The sequence below is a fragment of the Microtus pennsylvanicus genome, chromosome 3, assembly GCF_037038515.1.
Source record: "Microtus pennsylvanicus isolate mMicPen1 chromosome 3, mMicPen1.hap1, whole genome shotgun sequence".
NCBI lineage: Eukaryota > Metazoa > Chordata > Mammalia > Rodentia > Cricetidae > Microtus > Microtus pennsylvanicus.
This window is the reverse complement of record NC_134581.1, coordinates 54,133,753-54,150,923: the sequence shown is the minus strand read 5'-3', so window position 1 is coordinate 54,150,923 and position 17,171 is coordinate 54,133,753. Positions and strand designations below refer to the sequence as shown.

At 38.1% G+C, this 17,171-nt stretch overlaps 1 protein-coding gene across 10 annotated transcripts in view; it reads left to right on the top strand.

The window, feature by feature from the left end:
* Nucleotides 1-17,171, top strand: part of Herc1 (HECT and RLD domain containing E3 ubiquitin protein ligase family member 1) — a 168,132-nt gene that overhangs the window by 22,788 nt on the left and 128,173 nt on the right. For all 10 annotated transcript variants that reach the window (XM_075965424.1, XM_075965420.1, XM_075965418.1 and 7 more), the window contains exons 2-5: nt 8,186-9,141; nt 13,052-13,147; nt 14,786-14,980; nt 16,518-16,829. In XM_075965424.1, coding sequence (XP_075821539.1) covers nt 8,212-9,141; nt 13,052-13,147; nt 14,786-14,980; nt 16,518-16,829 — 1,533 coding nt within the window. In that variant the 5' untranslated portion in view covers nt 8,186-8,211. The remainder of the gene's footprint in view (nt 1-8,185; nt 9,142-13,051; nt 13,148-14,785; nt 14,981-16,517; nt 16,830-17,171) is intronic.

Genomic DNA, 17,171 nt, shown 5'->3' with positions numbered 1-17,171 from the left:
GTTTTTATAACAATGTAGGAAGGGAATGTAGGAAAGTGTGTGTGTGTGTGTGTGTAATGGAGAAGCTGGAAGAGGTGATGGGGCTAATTTTGGATATGGTGAAATGGAGATAAGAAACAGTGACTTGGCATGTTATTAGGCGTTTTGAAATGTAAGACGCCTCTGTTCTGCAGAGATGCTGGCCGGGGAGGGAACTTGTGGGACTAACTAGCAACCTCAAACGGACAAAAGGCAAAGGCCTGTAAGTCACTGAGTTCTTTTCCTTTATTTTTTTTTTGGGGGGGGTTACTTTTTAAGCAAACAACATACAGCAAAAATTACCATCTTAATTATTTGGTAATATTTGACAAGTGATTTAACTATCTCTCTCTGCCCATTTTATTCCTCAAAATTTTTACTGTATTCTTTGCTGTTAACTTTCATTTATATATTTATCTGTCTATCTATCTGTCTGTCTATCTATCTATCTATCTATCTATCTATCTATCTATCTATCTATCTATCTATCATGTATACAATATTCTGTCTGTGTGTATGCCTGCAGGCCAGAAGAGGGCACCAGACCCCATTATAGATGGCTGTGAGCCACCATGTGGTTGCTGGGAATTGAACTCAGAACCTTTGGAAGAGCAGGCAATGCTCTTAACCTCTGAGCCATCTCTCCAGCCTCTGCTATTAACTTTCTTTACCTGTTCCTTAGACAGTGGTCAGCAGTGGTCTACTTTTTATCACATTGGTTTTACATTGTTTAGAATTTCACTAGATATTACATAATAGGCATAAAATTATATATAATATATATAACAAACAATACACAGCACACACACATATATAAGTAAATGGAAAGTTAATTGTGTTGTCTTGTTTCTTTTTTGAGACAGATTTTGTCATGTAGTCCAGGTTGGACTGAACTTACTTCACTCAGCATAATGCTGTTACCATGTTGTTTTTATCAACGCTTTTCTTTTTCTTTCTTTCTTTTTTTTTTTTTGAGATAGAATTTCCGTGGTTGTCCTGGAACTTACTCTGTAGATCAGCTGGGCTTCAAATTTACATTCATCTGCCTCTACCTCCTGAGTGCTGGGATTAAAGGCGTGTGTCACCACCATCTGGCCTTTATAAATTCATTTTAAAAAAGTTGCTGAGTAGTATGCTGCTGTATGCATACATCACAACTTACATCTTTTTTAAAAAAGGTTTTATTTATTTTTAAAGATTTATTTTTATAATTCAGCTGGGCAGTGGTGGCGCACGCTTTAATACCAGCACTCAGGAGGCGGAGGCAGGTGGATCTCTGTGGGTTCGAGGCCAGCCTGGTCTATAAGAGCTAGTTCCAGGACAGGCTCCAAAACCACAGAGAAACTCTCTTGAAAAACAAACAAACAAACAAACAAAAAAGTTTATTTTTATAATTTGTAATTATGTGTGTTGGTTTGTGCTCATGAGTGCTAGTGCTTTCAGGGGCTAAATCAGATTTCCTGAAGTTGAGTTACAGGAAGTTGTTCGTCACCTGATGTGGGTGCTGGGAATTGAACTCAGGCCCTCTGGAAGAGCAGTGCACGTTCTTACCCACTATTCACCTATTGCTGGCATTCGTCAGTCATGCCCACAGACGTCTATTGATGGGTATTTGAGTTCCCAGGGTTTGGCTGTTATGAATGATGCTGCTGTGAAGTTATGTGTAAATATGTAGTGAATACCTAAGGAGTAGAATTTTGTGTATTGTGAAAAGTACAGTATATGTTCCAAATGGACTACATACTATAATGGCAAATAGTTTTTCATTTAACATTTCTCTTAGCAATGTGTGAGTCTTCTGCTTGCTCTATGTCTGCACAGGTATTTGGTATTGACTGTGTTTTTAAAATTTTAGCTAGGTTAGTGGGCTTATTGTGGTCTAATTTGTATATCATTAAGGACTAGTGATGTTTGGTATCTTTTTATATGGTCATTTGACTGTTTATATATCTTGGTGACATGTTTATTTAAATATTTTGCCCAATTAAAAATTTGAGATTTCTTATTAGTGAGCTGTATTTGTTTTGTTGTTTGAATTTTGAGGTAGGAGTCTTACTTATGCTACCCAATTCAATCTCCAACTCTTGGGTTCAGTGATCAATCCTCTTTCCTCAGTGTCATGAGTATTTGTAACTAAAGCTGTGTGCCACTATGTCTCTCTTTTAGGACTCTTTTAAAAATATGTTCTTGTTAAAAGTCTTTCATTGGATACATGATTTATAAATAGTTTTTTTTCAGTTTTTGTTTGACTTTTAATTTTCTTTAAAAATTTTAAGATTTATTTATGCTGTGGTGTGTATATATTTCCATGATGTGTGTGTGTGTGTGTGTGTGCGCGCATATGAATGTGGGTGTGCACATGCCACTGTGTGAATGTAGGAGTCAGAGGACAGCTCTAAAAGGTTGATTCTCTCCTTTCCTCGTGGTTTTGGGAATTGGAACTCAGGTTGATAGGCTTGCACAGCTTGCCTAGGCTGTTTTGCTGACCTGACTTTTAATTTTATATATATGAATGTTTTTCCTTTATATATGTCTGTGCAGCACAATTACTTGCCTGGTGCCTGTAGGGGCCAGAAGAGGGTGTTAGATCCTATGGAACTGGAGTTACAGACAGTTATAAGCCTCTATGTGAGTGTGGAGAATGAACCTGGGACTTTTGCAAGAGTAGCCAGTGCTCTTAACTGATGAGCCATCTCTGCAACCTCTATATAATTTTAATAATTCATTTGAAAGTTTTAAATTTGGATTTTCCCATGTTATTTTTTTCTTATTTTAATCAGGTTTGCCAAATTTACCTTTTTGTTTTTTTACTTGTTATGTGGTCCAAAGTAGCATCACATTTGGCATCTTCTTGACTGAAGTTCTAAGTGCTGAGATTTTAAGTGTACAGCACCATATCTAGCCTTTATTTTTCTTTTACAGATTTTTAGGTTTTAGCTCTTGCATGTTGGGTTATTAAACAAATTTGAGTTGACTTTTGTATATGGTATGAAGTTAAGGTAAAGTTCATTTTACCTTTTGTGTAATCAGTTGTTCCAGCACCTTTTGTTTAAAAAAAAAAATGGCTGGACCAACCCCTCGTGGTCCTGACTTCCTTGCTCATATTCTCTCTCCTTCCGCTCTTCAACTGGACCTTGGGAGCTCAGTCCAATGCTCCGATGTGGGTCTCTATCTCTGTCTCCATCCGTTGCTGGACGAAGGTTCTATGGTGATATTTAAGACAGTCATCAGTCTGACTATGGGACAAGGCCAGTTCAGGCATCCTTTCCTCCACTGCCCAGGGTCCTAGCTGGGGTCATCCCCGTGGACTCCTGGGAACCCCTCCAGAGCCAAGCCTCTTGCCAACTCCAAAATGGCTCCCTCAATTTATCTCCTTCCCTGCTCCCATATCCGTCCTTCCTCCATCTCAACCATCCCACTCGCACAAGCTCTCCCCAACCTTCTCCTTCTCCCCCCACCCCATGCTCCCAACTTTGGTCCACCCACTGAGACAGTGTACCTAAGCTAATGGGAGCTCACCAACTCCAGCTGGACTGGGACTGAACGAGCATGGGATCAAACTGGACCTTCTGAATGTGGCTGACAATTGGGGCAGACTGAGGGCCAATGATAATGGCACTGGGATTTGTCTTTGCTGCATGTACTGGATTTTTGGAATCCTATTCTATTTGGATGCATACCACCCTAAGCCTGCAAGTTGGGAAGACCTTGGACTTCACACGGGGCAAGGGTACCTTTCCCTCTCTTAGGACTGGAAGAGGGTGAGGAGAAGTGTGTGGGAGGGAGTGGGAGGGAAGTGGGAAGTGGGGAGGAAGTGGAAATTTTGATTGGTATTATTTATAAAGTAATTAAAAAAATTAAAAAATGGCTGGGTGGTGGTGGCTCACACCTTTAATCCCAGCACTCCAGAGGCAGAGGTAGGTGGATCTCTGTTGATTTCAAGGCCAGCTTAATCTCTAAAAGGGTGTTCCAGGACAGCTAGGACTGTTATACAGAGAAACCCTGTATCGGGGAAAAAAAAAAAAGAAACTGCCTTGGTATTTCAATTAAAAAACCATTGGACATATATGGGTTTCCTTGTGTATTGTCAGTTAAGGTATGTTCATTTATCTTGATACCAGTATCATATGCCTTGATTATATTAGCTTTATAATTTCTAATTCAATAAATTTGATCTCCAGCTTTGGTGTAGTATCGGAGGATACACACACACACACACACACACACACACACACACACACACACACGCCTCTGTGTGTGCATGTGTGCACATGCGAACTTGTTGGAGGTCAGAGGACACCTTGGATGTCTTCCTTTGTACCTTGTTTTTGGACTGACTGAATCTGAAGCTCACTGATTAGGCTAGATTGTCAGTGTACAGAGTACACCATGGTGCTGGACTCTGAGCAAGCACTTTACTGACTGATCATCTCTCCAACACCTCTCCCAACTTTGTTTTTTATCAGAACTGTTTTCCCCCTCATTTCCATTCTTTTCTCTCTTTTCTTCTTCTTTCCCATTCCCTATTCTCCTTCCCATATTGTTCTCCTTTTCTTTTTTGGAGATGAAATCTTGCTATGTTACCCAGGCTCTTGGCCTTACACTCCTGAGCTCAGGGGATCCTCTTGTGTTAGCCTCCTAAGCCTTTGCATGTCTGTCCCCCAAAAATTCTGAACAGTACTGTGAAAAGCCATTTGCCTTTTCTCTGCTTACCTGATTTGAAACCCTCCCCTACCTTTCTCTTTAGTTTTTTGTGATAGGGTCTCACTATGTAGCCTGAGCTGGCCTAGATCTTGATAATGTAGACCACGCTAGTCTCAGACTCATAGAGATCTGCCTGCCAAGTACTGGAATTAAAGGTATGCATGTCATGCCCAGCCCTAGAATATTTGAACAATCTTGAGGTGGTGACTAGGGAGAATGTATTTTAAAATGACAGTAGTAGACCTTTTAGAATGAGATGCATTGGCATTCGATTCAGTGAAACATTTTGAGGTTTTTAATTTAAAAATTTAGAATGATGTAGAACCTGTGAAACTACCTCTTCTACCACTATGATGATTAGAAGCAGTGTGATTTAGTGCTTGGAAGGCCAGATGTCAGGCTGTTGTCTTACTTAGCCTGTTAGTTGTTGGCACTGTGACCACAGCAAACTCTTTAGCCTGTCTGTGCCCCTATTTCCTTTGCTGGCAAATGGGGGTAGCCTGGGCACCTGTTTCATATAGTTGTCTTGAGACAGTAATGATTCCTGCCATGTAGAAAGTGCTCAATAAATGTTAATAGCTGTTAACTGCTTTGTTTACCTGGAATGTTTGTGCAAACTTCAGATTTTGGCAAATTCACTTGCAGGAACCATTTTAAGGACTCACTTGCAGGAATCCTCTGCTTGTCCTTTAGCCTCCCTCTCCCCTCCTTTAACCTATTTTGGTTTCAGGATAATATTGAAGTACTATTTGTTTTCTTTTTAAACACCTAATCTTTTGGTTTCTCCAATTCTACTTTTTGTTGGTGGATTTGATAATTTATGTAATTATATTTGGATTTGTGCTTTGGATAAGAAAGAGGAAAAAAAACAAATGGACTTCTTTTAGTAGGATAAATCATTCTATAGTAAAACAAAGCAAAACAAAACAAAACAGCAGTTTGCCAGGATTTAGCTGGTTCATCAGGATTGTAAATTAGTGGTTCTAGAGTGAAATCCCATTCATTTGATTCTTTTTTGTCTATAGCTGTCTGTAGTTCTTTTTGTGCTGAATAAGCACATTGACTTCTTGCTTTGTTGACTAGTTCTTACTGACGTTGTAGCAAAACAATTTGCAGCAAATGCAGCGAGTCTTTTTGCTTTTTGTGCATTTCCTTTTAATTAGTGGTAACTACAAACATTAAGTGTTGATTTTGCACAGTTAAGCATCGATAATTTTATCAAAAGACAAAATTTAGAGCAAACTAAGTTATAGATTTAATTTACTTTTATATATGATTCCTGAATCAGGCAGCACCTCATTCTGTACTAGAATGGGTGTTTTAGTGAGCTGAGTAGAGGAGGTTAGCTTTATGGACAGAAAAGGACTGAAGCAAGCAGAAATAAAGAACAAAGTAGACTGGTTCTTTAAATCTGCCTGTGTGTGTAGGATAAAGCAAAGGGTTTCTGTCATGTGCCCAAGACTGGCTCTTTGGAGATTTGGCTGTTTGTCTCCCCTGCTTTCTCAGTAGATGAGATAATGACTTAGTTTTAGCTTGTTGATGGAAAACGTTAGCATAGGTCCTCCAATATGGTTTGGTCTGTAAAACTTTATGCAGGTGCTCGGTCCAAATCTGTCTCCTTTTCTACAGTTTGGTTTAACAATTTATATGGTTTAATGAGTCAAAGTGTCCATACCAATCAGCAAGTTGCCTGGGGCTGGAGTGGGATGAACTGCACCCAGCATGTGCCAGAATTGAAGCTGAAGACCTCTGGAAAAGGGCTCTCCTCCTAGACTTGGAGAAGGGAATAGCTTTGATAAATGTCGACTCAATAGCCGTCTCCCTTTCACTCCCTCGAGGTGTGGAAGTAGACGTGAAAGCTTTAATCCTTTAATTGCTTGTTTGGTTTTCTGATGACCATTTCCTTCACAATGGAACTCACCAAGAGTTACCCTAGTCATCTGAGTATAAGTTTACATATGTTAGGAAGGGGCTTGCTTATGAATATCAAAAAAATGCACCCCTATCACGTATGACATTTCTAGGGTCTTAGAAGCTATCAGGAACCAGGGGCAAAATAGGCTAACTGGTGTATACTTCTCACTGTGTTGTAAATGCACATTAAGCTGATAACTACACAAATAGTATATAATTGCAAGCTGTGAAAGGTGTTACCAAGTTAAGATTGTGACTACTGTGTATTTTAAAAGATAGACTTTATCTCATGTGGGTACTGTCACAAATTGTTTCCCTCAGGAAGTGATAGTTACCTTATGGTTATGTTGTCTTACTTAGTAGAGAGTAGTAAATCCCTGGTGTTGGGGCCATTTAAACTGAGATATTGCACTAGATATTGACTTTGTGAAGGCAGGTTCTTAAGTAGAGGGAACAGCAAGTGCAAATTAAATACAAAGGGACTCTTTCCAGGAATCAAAAATCGTAAGTGTAGCCATGAAGAGAGAGCCAGGGATGAGATCAGGTCTTGGCTGCTTTCTCCACAGAATTTTGTTTTCTATAGTAAATTGTTGAAAAATTTCTAATTATTTTATTTTTTCCTGAAATAAACTTAGAATTCGTTAAGAAACACAGAATTAAGAGAGGGAGAAAGATGCCAAAGAAAGGTTAGCATACAGCCAAAACATGGGTGCAAGCTTCTTGAGAGTCCAGCTTCTTAGTTTTTAAAAATTGTTATTCTCTGTCACATAGATTTTATCAGTCAATTAATTCAGATATCCTTTATTCTTTTCTGTTTAATTTAATGTCTTATTTTTAAACTGTGCCATATTTATCAAAGCTAAAATATAACATTGACATATACCATGACCTTAACCTTAGACTTTGTCTTAGTTAGGATTTCTGTTGCTATAAGAAACACCATGACTCTTAAAAGGGAAACATTTAAAAATTGTTTTTATTAAGAATTTTTAAAAATACATTCTTTTCTCATTTTACATAACTATCATATGGAAAGCATTTAATTGAGGTGGCAGCTTACAGTCTCAGAGGTTTAGTCTGCTATCATCATGGCAGGGAGCATGGCGGCTGGGAATATGGCAGCATGCAGGCATACATGGTGCTGGAGAAGGTGCTGACAATTCTTACATCTTGACTCACAGGCAGCAGGAAGTGAACTGAGACACTGGGTGTGGTTTGAACATGTCTGAGACCACAAAGCCCATCCCCCAGTAACACACATCTTCCAACAAAGCCACACCTAGTCCAACAAGTCCACACCTCCTAATAGCTCCACTCCCTTTGGAGGCCATTTTCTTTCAAACCATCACAGGCTTCATTTACATTCTCTAAGTTTTGAAATCAAAATGGGAAGTTCAGAAATACTTTAAGAGTCATCTGTGCGTTTAAGAAAATCTATGTATCTCTCATCTATCTATGAGGGAATCTGAAAAAGCAATTGTCAAGGTACACTTTCTGACTATTGATATGGGGGTCTAGTTTTTGACTGTCTTCTTTTCTTCTTCTGTAGAACTAATGGCTGAAGAATAAATCAACATGGCGACTATGGTTCCACCTGTGAAACTGAAATGGCTCGAACATCTGAACAGCTCCTGGATCACAGAGGATAGTGAATCTATTGCTACAAGAGAGGGAGTTACTGTTTTGTATTCTAAACTGGTCAGCAATAAGGAAGTAGTACCTTTGCCTCAACAGGTTTTATGTCTCAAAGGACCACAGTTGCCCGACTTTGAACGTGAGTCTCTTTCAAGTGATGAGCAGGACCATTATTTGGATGCCCTTCTTAGCAGCCAGCTAGCACTAGCAAAGATGGTATGTTCAGATTCCCCATTTGCCGGGGCGCTACGGAAGCGACTGCTTGTACTCCAGCGTGTCTTTTATGCACTTTCTAATAAGTACCACGACAAAGGCAAAGTGAAGCAGCAGCAGCATTCTCCAGAGAGCAGCTCTGGTTCAGCGGATGTTCATTCTGTCAGCGAACGTCCCCGGTCAAGCACTGATGCACTTATAGAAATGGGTGTCCGAACAGGTCTAAGTTTATTATTTGCACTTCTGAGACAAAGTTGGATGATGCCTGTGTCGGGACCTGGTCTCAGTCTCTGCAACGACGTTATTCACACTGCAATTGAAGTTGTGAGCTCTTTGCCTCCATTGTCTTTAGCAAATGAAAGCAAGATTCCTCCTATGGGCTTGGACTGCTTATCACAAGTCACAGCATTTCTTAAAGGAGTAACTATTCCCAATTCTGGGGCAGACACTTTAGGTCGTAGATTAGCTTCTGAGTTGCTGCTTGGCTTGGCAGCTCAGAGAGGCTCTTTGAGATATCTTCTTGAATGGATAGAAATGGCTTTGGGAGCTTCAGCAGTTGTACATACCATGGAGAAAAACAAACTACTATCAAGCCAGGAAGGAATGATCAGCTTCGACTGCTTCATGGCTATATTAATGCAGATGAGGCGTTCATTGGTATGTACTCCAAGCGTCAACTTTGACAGATTGCTGGCTAGTCAGCCTGCTTTTAATGAGTTTGTGGCTCTTGTAAATGATTTGGGAGTTCTTTTGGTATGTTAAGTTGGTTAAACTTTTTTTTATGCTCTGTGGGAAGATTTTTTTTTTTTTTTTTTTTTGGTTTTCGAGACAGGGTTTCTCTGTAGCTTTTTGGTTCCTGTCCTGCAACTAGCTCTTCTAGCCCAGGCTGGCCTCAAACTCACAGAGATCCGCCTGCCTCTGCCTCCCGAGTGCTGGGATTAAAGGCGTGTGCCACCACTGCCCGGCTGGGAAGAAATTTGCACATATTGATCTATAGGGATAGGACAGTTAGTACAATGAAGGCCCCTGGGTCAGAAGCCAAGTTTATAGTTTAAGTGTTAGAATCAGCACTTTCTGCTCTTACAGAGTTCACATCTTTCTAGGATGATCAAGAAAGAAATACATAAATTTAGGGGGCTGGGAAAATGACTCAGCAGTTAAGAGCTTGTTGCTCTTTCAGGTTCAGGCCCCAGCACCTACATAGTGTAACCTCAGTTCCATGAGATCCAACATCCTCTCCTGTTCTCTGTGGGCATTGCATGCACAAGTTGCACAGACATACTTACAGGCAAAGTATCTGTATGCATAAAATAAAAATAAATAAGTCATAAAATATTTGTAATTTCAGGTGAGCCATTTTAAGAGGAAAACAAAAAAATGATAAGTTGAGTGTTAAAAGGTTTGCTATTTTAGTTAATGTGGTCAGGGAAGGGACTCTTGAGTTGTTACATCTGAACAGAGACCTGAATGAAGAGAAGTAATGAGTAAGTTAAGTAAGTCTAAAGAGTTTTCCTTCCTTCCTTCCTTCCTTCCTTCCTTCCTTCCTTCCTTCCTTCCTTCCTTCCTTCCTTCCTTCCTTCCTTCCTTATTACTTTTTACATGTATGTCTTTGTGAGGGTGTCAAGTTCCCTAGAACTAGAGCTCCAGACAGTTATGACCCACCATGTGGGTGCTGAGAATTGAATCCAGGTTCTCTGGAAGAGTAGTCAGTGATCTTAACTGCTAAGCCATCTCTCTAGCCGCCCCCCCCCCCCCTTTTCTTGCTATACATGCAATATGTCTGTGAAGGTGTCAAATCCCCTGGAATAGGAATTTTAGACAGTTGTAAGCTGCCATGTGGGTGCTGGGACTTGAACCTGGGTCCTCTGGAAGAGCAGCTAGCACTCCCACCCATTGAGCCATCTCTCCAGCCCCTGAGTTTCTTGTCTGTAGAAGTAAATTCCTTCACCACCATAACCTATAATATCATATTAAAGAATAAACCTATATATGATAAAATTTAAGAATGTGCAAGACTGAAATGTAGTAACTTTTTGAAATCCAAGAATAAAAATTTAAATTTGAAAGTGTTAAGACTCAAATACTTATAAACTGACTTAGGTCTAACTATTCTTAGGTTAAATTGATCAGGTTTTTGTTGTTTGTTTTTGCTTTGCTTTGCTTGTGTGTGTGTGTGTGTGTGTGTGTATGTGTGTGTTTGAAATGGTCTCACTGTGTTTCTATGGCTGTCCTGGAATTCCTGGTATAAACCAGGCTGGCTTTGAATTCACAGTGATAAACAGAGGTTTTTTTTTTTTTTGTTTTTTTTGTAAGTGGAAAAGAGGGGAAGGAGGAAGGAAGAATGTGAGAGAGAGTTAGTTAGTTAGTTCATGTTTCTTTTATTGCCCAAAATAACCTAACGAATGTATTTAAAATTCACTAAAAATGCTATTTGTTATATTTACATATTCCAAGCCTTTCCTTCCACCAAGTGAAATGCAAAGCTTTTGATTATTAAAAATATTTTATTAAGACAGTTATGTTCAAGTCAGAAGCATTTAACTTTTTATCTGCTGTTTGTTTTGCATTTGTGAACTGAACTGTAAATATTTGTCACTTTATCAAGTTTCTTTTTAAAAAAGTTTTCACTTAAAAAAGTAATGTTATAGATAAGTACTTAAAGACTTTAGATGACAGGATCTATGAAAATTTGAACCTCATAATGCTAAATAAGATTAAAACATGTAGTGCTTTGTTGGGGTACAGAATATTGACATAGGTCTATAATCTTAAATTGTTGTTTAAACCTAGAACTTTATGTTATAATCTAAATACAAAAGTCTTCAGATAACAGCTGAGGGGAACACTTAAGCTCTTTGTGTTTTCTTAGTCACTATTACAATCTCTTACTTGGAGATCTCTTTTTCTCATTTTATTTTTTCTTCTTTCATACTTTAAGGTTTTCTCATTTCAAATCTGAAATGTTGTTCCTCTGCATATGTTAACATTCCTTTGAAAAGTCATTCAATTCCTCTTATAAGCTATGCATTTGTATAACTTTTCCTACCAAAGAGGGGAAAAAGATATTATTAGACACCATGACTATGATTATATACTTGCCATGGTGTATTTCCTTCTAGAACAAAATTAGTAAGAGGCCTTTTCACCTTTCCCTTAGAAGGAAAGGAGTACACCAGGACTTTAGACTATTAGTATAACAGAAATGCATGTCAGGTAGAACAGGTTCAGGAAAAATGCTGACACAGAATTACCCTTCACAATTGGAGGGAGGGAGAGAGAGAGAAAGGGGGGTGGGGAGAATATGCTTTGAGATGATACATGGGTTTCTAACTTCTATAAGTTTCTGGTAGGTAAGGAGTGTTCTACACCACGTGGCTTAGTCTGTAAGCCAAGGAGTCAGGTACTGTGATGTACCATAAATTTATCTTGCATATATAGGTGTGTATGTATGTGTAGGGGGCTTAGTCTTGCTTAAAGCTGCAAATGGGAGGTGTAGAACTGTCAGGGACCTGGAAATAGGTTCCGGGAGAGCGTGGCTTGATGTATGGCAGGGTGCGGGGAGAGTTTCATTGCTTCATCATCCCATCCCTGCCCCCTGTGCTTGGATTACTGCAGGATCTAATATGTGCTAGACATAAGTTTATATATTCACAAATTGATTTGATATTTAAATTGACTCTATAAGCTTAAGAAATTCTTCTAGTAAATATGTGTGTGTATTTTGTTCTTTATTTAATAATATTTTTTACTCCATGCCTTTCAGCATCTTTGATTCACTTCTCCTCACTACATGAAGTAAGGAGGAAGTGAACTAATTGTAGTGCCTGTTTTTTTACCAGGTGCTTTGCATATTCTTTTTCAGTTGCCATGTTAATCTGTGAGGTAAGATATTATTTACCTTGATCTTGAAGGTGTAAGGCAATTATGTTTTATGCATTTATTGAGCATCATAATATAACATGAACTCTTGGGCCATTTACTGTGTTAATTTGTTCTTACACCATTGAGTCTTTCTTTGAAATCCATATTTTTTTTCGGACTACATTTTATAGTTTTTAACCTGCTTCTGTTAAATTGATTGACTTGTCCCACAAATGATTCCCTTATAACAGCTATAAAATGTAACTGGTTAACTTTATTGCTGGCTTTCTAGTTTCTGTCTATTTGTCCTGTCATTTCTGGACAAATAGCAGGTGTACCTAGTCAGAAATCACCTCTCCTTCTTCCCAAGGCCTCATATATCCTTAGTGAGTCAAGGATACCACTGGAAAGTAGACTGCTATCTTCAAGATTCTGCATTTGTCCTGAAGAACCTGTCTTTTATTTAGTATGGCTTTCTTACTATTTAATGAGGCAGTTAGGGATTGGTGCTTAATTGATCGATCATTGACTCAAGGTTTTGTAACCCTTTTAGTTGATTTCATAGCCTAATGTTTAGATTTAATCACAGTACACTTAAACTTATAAACAGTTTTTCGAATAGATTTTTTGTAGTGTATTGATTTTTTTTTTTTTAGCATATATGTTGCTTTCTTTCCATATGGTACCCTACAATGTTTAATTACAGGGTTCGTCTGCTGATCGGAGTCAGTGGAGAGAACCAACTAGAACATCTGAAGGCTTATGTTCACTCTATGAGGCAGCATTATGTCTTTTTGAAGAGGTATGTAATCTTCATAGCTTTGCATTAAAAAAGACGTTGTAAAATGTTATGACGTATGATCTCTAGAAAGGTTCTAAAATGAAATGATGCCAGTGGTTGCCTCTGGAGAGTGGAACTCAGTGTTTAGTCAAAAGAGATACTTTTTAGTGTATCACCTTTTATTTATTTTGTTTTGAATCATGTACTGGTAACTTTTGTTGAAAAATAATTATTGAGTAAAACAAATTCAGAAATATATATAACCAGTTCTGTGCCTTAATGAGTTATTATAAAATAAATACCCTTCTAACTGGTTTTAAAAAACACAAACTAGAATTTTAAACTGCTGAGACTACTTAAGGACTGAAGGCATTTACTGTCAACCTGCAACGTGAGTGTAATCTCCAGGCGCCACATGCAGAAGAAACAGACTCCCTCCAGCTATCCTCTGACCTCCACATGAGTGTCGCAGTGCATGTGGACACACACACCCCCCGAAATGCAGAAGTCCTTTTACATTCTGGTCATTTCTTTTTTTCTCCTCCACAACAGAAGCACTATGTTGACTTTTAAACTAAGTTCCTTGCAGTTTTTTGTAGTTGTGTTGCTACATATGTGTGCTTGGACTCTAGTTCAGTTTTTTCTACTTAAAAAATGTCTTTAAAAATCTTTTAATCTATGTGTTTATATCCCCTTTTTTGGGGAACTTGCTCTGTAGACCAGTCTGGCCTCGAACTCACAGAGACCTGCCTGCCTCTGTCTCATGAGTGCTGGGATTAAAGGTGTGCACCACCACTGCCCAACTTGCTGTGACTTAGATTTTATGTACATTTCTGTATCATGTTGTTCTAGGCTGTCACTGTTTTCAGGACAGTCCTCCATTTATACAGTACTGGTGACCAAATACCATGGCATCAAATACTATGGCACCATTTTAGAAAGCAAGTTGATATAATGTGTTCCAAGAATCATAAGATTGTCTTTTTTTATGTGTATAATCCCATTTCTGAGATTTCCTTTTAAGAAAGTTAACAAAATACAGTAATATACTCTTTTTTTAAGACAAGGTCTCATCATATAAACCAGGCTGACCTTAAACTCACAGAGATCTGCCTGATATTACCTCCTTTATAAAGGTACTAGGATTAAAGATATTCACCACCATGCCTGACCCAAAAACAGATTCTTAAAAATGGTCTACATAATAAAAATAAAGAATTTAAATGGCAGTTAGAGGAGAGTGGTTAATGTTATTTTACTAATAAATGGACTATTGTGCAGAGCAGGCAGAAGGTTTTGCTTGAATGTCTTGTATCATTTGTCATTTCTGTATGTACAGTAATGACCATGCATATGAAAATAGTTAACACTGTGTCAAGGTGAGTTATCAGGGGTGTTTTCTTCCTACTTTGTTCTTATGAATTTTGATTTTTCTGTAAAGTGTATGTGATAGCATTTTTATTTTAAAAGGCTTGATTTTGTATTTTTCTCTTATGATTTATTCTGTGCTGGTAAATATGCTAGCTATCTATTTAAAGCTGTTTATGATGATAGATGTGACTAGCTTAGAGTATTAGAAGTTAAGACAATAATTTCAGAGAACATGTAAAATTAGACTAATAATGTATTGGTTATTTTGTGTATTTAAATTTTTAATAGGTTTGTAGAATGGCTTCTGACTACTCAAGAACATGTGCAAGCCCAGACAGCATTCAGACTGGTGATGCTCCCATTGTCTCTGAAACCTGTGAAGTGTATGTTTGGGGTAGCAATAGCAGCCATCAGTTGGTAGAAGGCACACAGGAGAAAATACTACAACCCAAACTGGCTCCCAGTTTCTCTGATGCTCAGACCGTAAGTTTTCTCTCTGTATTTCTTGTGAACTGGTAGATAATGGTGTGTGTGTGTGTGTGTGTGTGTGTGTGTGTGTGTGTGTGTGTACTTCTGTGCCTTAAGTAATGTTGAGTCTGTTTTTCAGTGAGTAAAAATTCTTGATTGAAGCGGGGCATGGTGATGCATGCCTTTAATCCCAGCACTTGGGAGGCAGAGGCAGGTGGGTCTCTGAGGCCAAACTAGTCTGCAAAGTAAGTTCCAGGACAGCTAAGTCTGTTGTTTACACAGAGAAACCTTGTCTTGAAAAACCAAAAGAAAAAAGCTCTTGATTGATCATCTATTTATATTTATATATTATATCATATTAATTCTTCATTTTAACAGAAAAATACATATTTTCATCTTTAATATCCTTAGCACCATTTCTATACCAAAAATAATAAATTTGGACCTAGATTTTTAAAAAGCCTAATGAAGCAGGGTTTGGTGGTAAACACCTTTAATGCTAGTAGTACTCAGGAAGCAGAGCCTGGTATATATAATTAGTTCCAGACCTGTTTCAAAATCCAAATCCTAAAAATAAATAGAATAAAATAAGAATAAATACATAACTAAATAAATAAAAGCCTAATGAATGGCATCAAGTTTTATTTTTATGTCAACACTGGTAATAATAAGAACTGGACTTTTCTCTTTTTCAGATTGTCATTTCATTGTCTTATGATCACTTTCCCCTCTGTATTTGTAGTTCAATGTAAGACTTTATATTTTCATTAAATTGTATTTTTATTATGCATATAGAATATATGACTATACACATGTTTTATTTATTTATCTATGTTTTTTCAAGACAGGGTTTCTCTGTAGCTTTGGAACCTATCCTGGAACTAGCTCTTGTAGACCAGGCTGGCCTTGAACTCACAGAGATCCACTTGCCTCTGCCTCCTAAGTGCTGGGATTAAAGATGTGCACCACAACCACCCAGCTTGTGAGTATAATTTTTATGTGAATGATTCTTGCTTTAATAGACTGTTAAGGAATTAATGGGATTTTTTTTCCTTCTCCAATTGTAAGACGAAGGTATAATTTTTACTTTGTTGTTTTATTTTTTTAAAAAAAATTATTTATTTAGTTTTATGTATATGGGTGTTTTGCCTACATACTTGTGTGTGTACCATGTGAGTACAGTGCCCTTGGAACCAGAAAAATGATGTCAGATTCCCTGGAACTGAAGTTAAAGAGTTGTGATCTACCATGTGTGTGCTGAAAATGAAACCCAGGTTCTCTGAAAGAACAGCTAGTTCTATTAAACACTTAGTCATCTCTCCAACCCCATTGTTTTATTTTTGTCATGCTCCGGTAGATAACCTTAAAAGATCGTGAATTTATCCTCAGTGTGAAATGAATATGTGAATACGGTGTTTTCTGCTTACTGCTCTCTATGGAAGATCATGCCATATTCTGCGTTGAACAATTTCCTTTTTTGACAAACTTGAAGTATTGTACTTTGACTCTCTCAAAACATTTTCTAACCTAAAATTCTGTTGTTCTTTTGTAGATTGAAGCTGGACAGTATTGCACATTTGTCATTTCTACGGATGGCTCTGTGAGAGCTTGTGGTAAAGGCAGCTATGGGAGACTGGGCCTTGGAGATTCCAATAATCAGTCTACTTTAAAAAAGTTAACTTTTGAGCCTCACCGGTCCATTAAAAAAGTTTCATCATCTAAAGGCTCCGATGGTCACACTTTAGCTTTTACTACAGAAGGTGAAGTCTTCAGCTGGGGTGATGGTGACTATGGGAAACTGGGACATGGGAACAGTTCAACCCAGAAATACCCCAAGCTTATCCAGGGCCCACTACAGGGAAAGGTATGTGCTTTTTTGTGGGTTTACAAATAATCAGATGCGGTGGTATAGTAATTGGCAGTATTGGTTGTCTTTTGATGTATTCTTTTCCGAGTTACTTTTTGTTATCTTTTTGTGTATCAGTTTTATAGGTTATAGAATGCTTTACATGTGTCGTTCAATTTTAGTTCTTTTTTTTTTTCTACTTTAGTTCTTTACATGTGTATGTGGGGGGCACAGGTCGACCTTGGGTGTTGTTTCTAGGACAGCATTTCACTTTTTAAGATTTTTTTGGGGGGGGGGAGATTAGAGAGAAGGCTCAGTGGCTAAGCATGCCTTCTGCTCTTCAGAAGACCCATGTTCTGT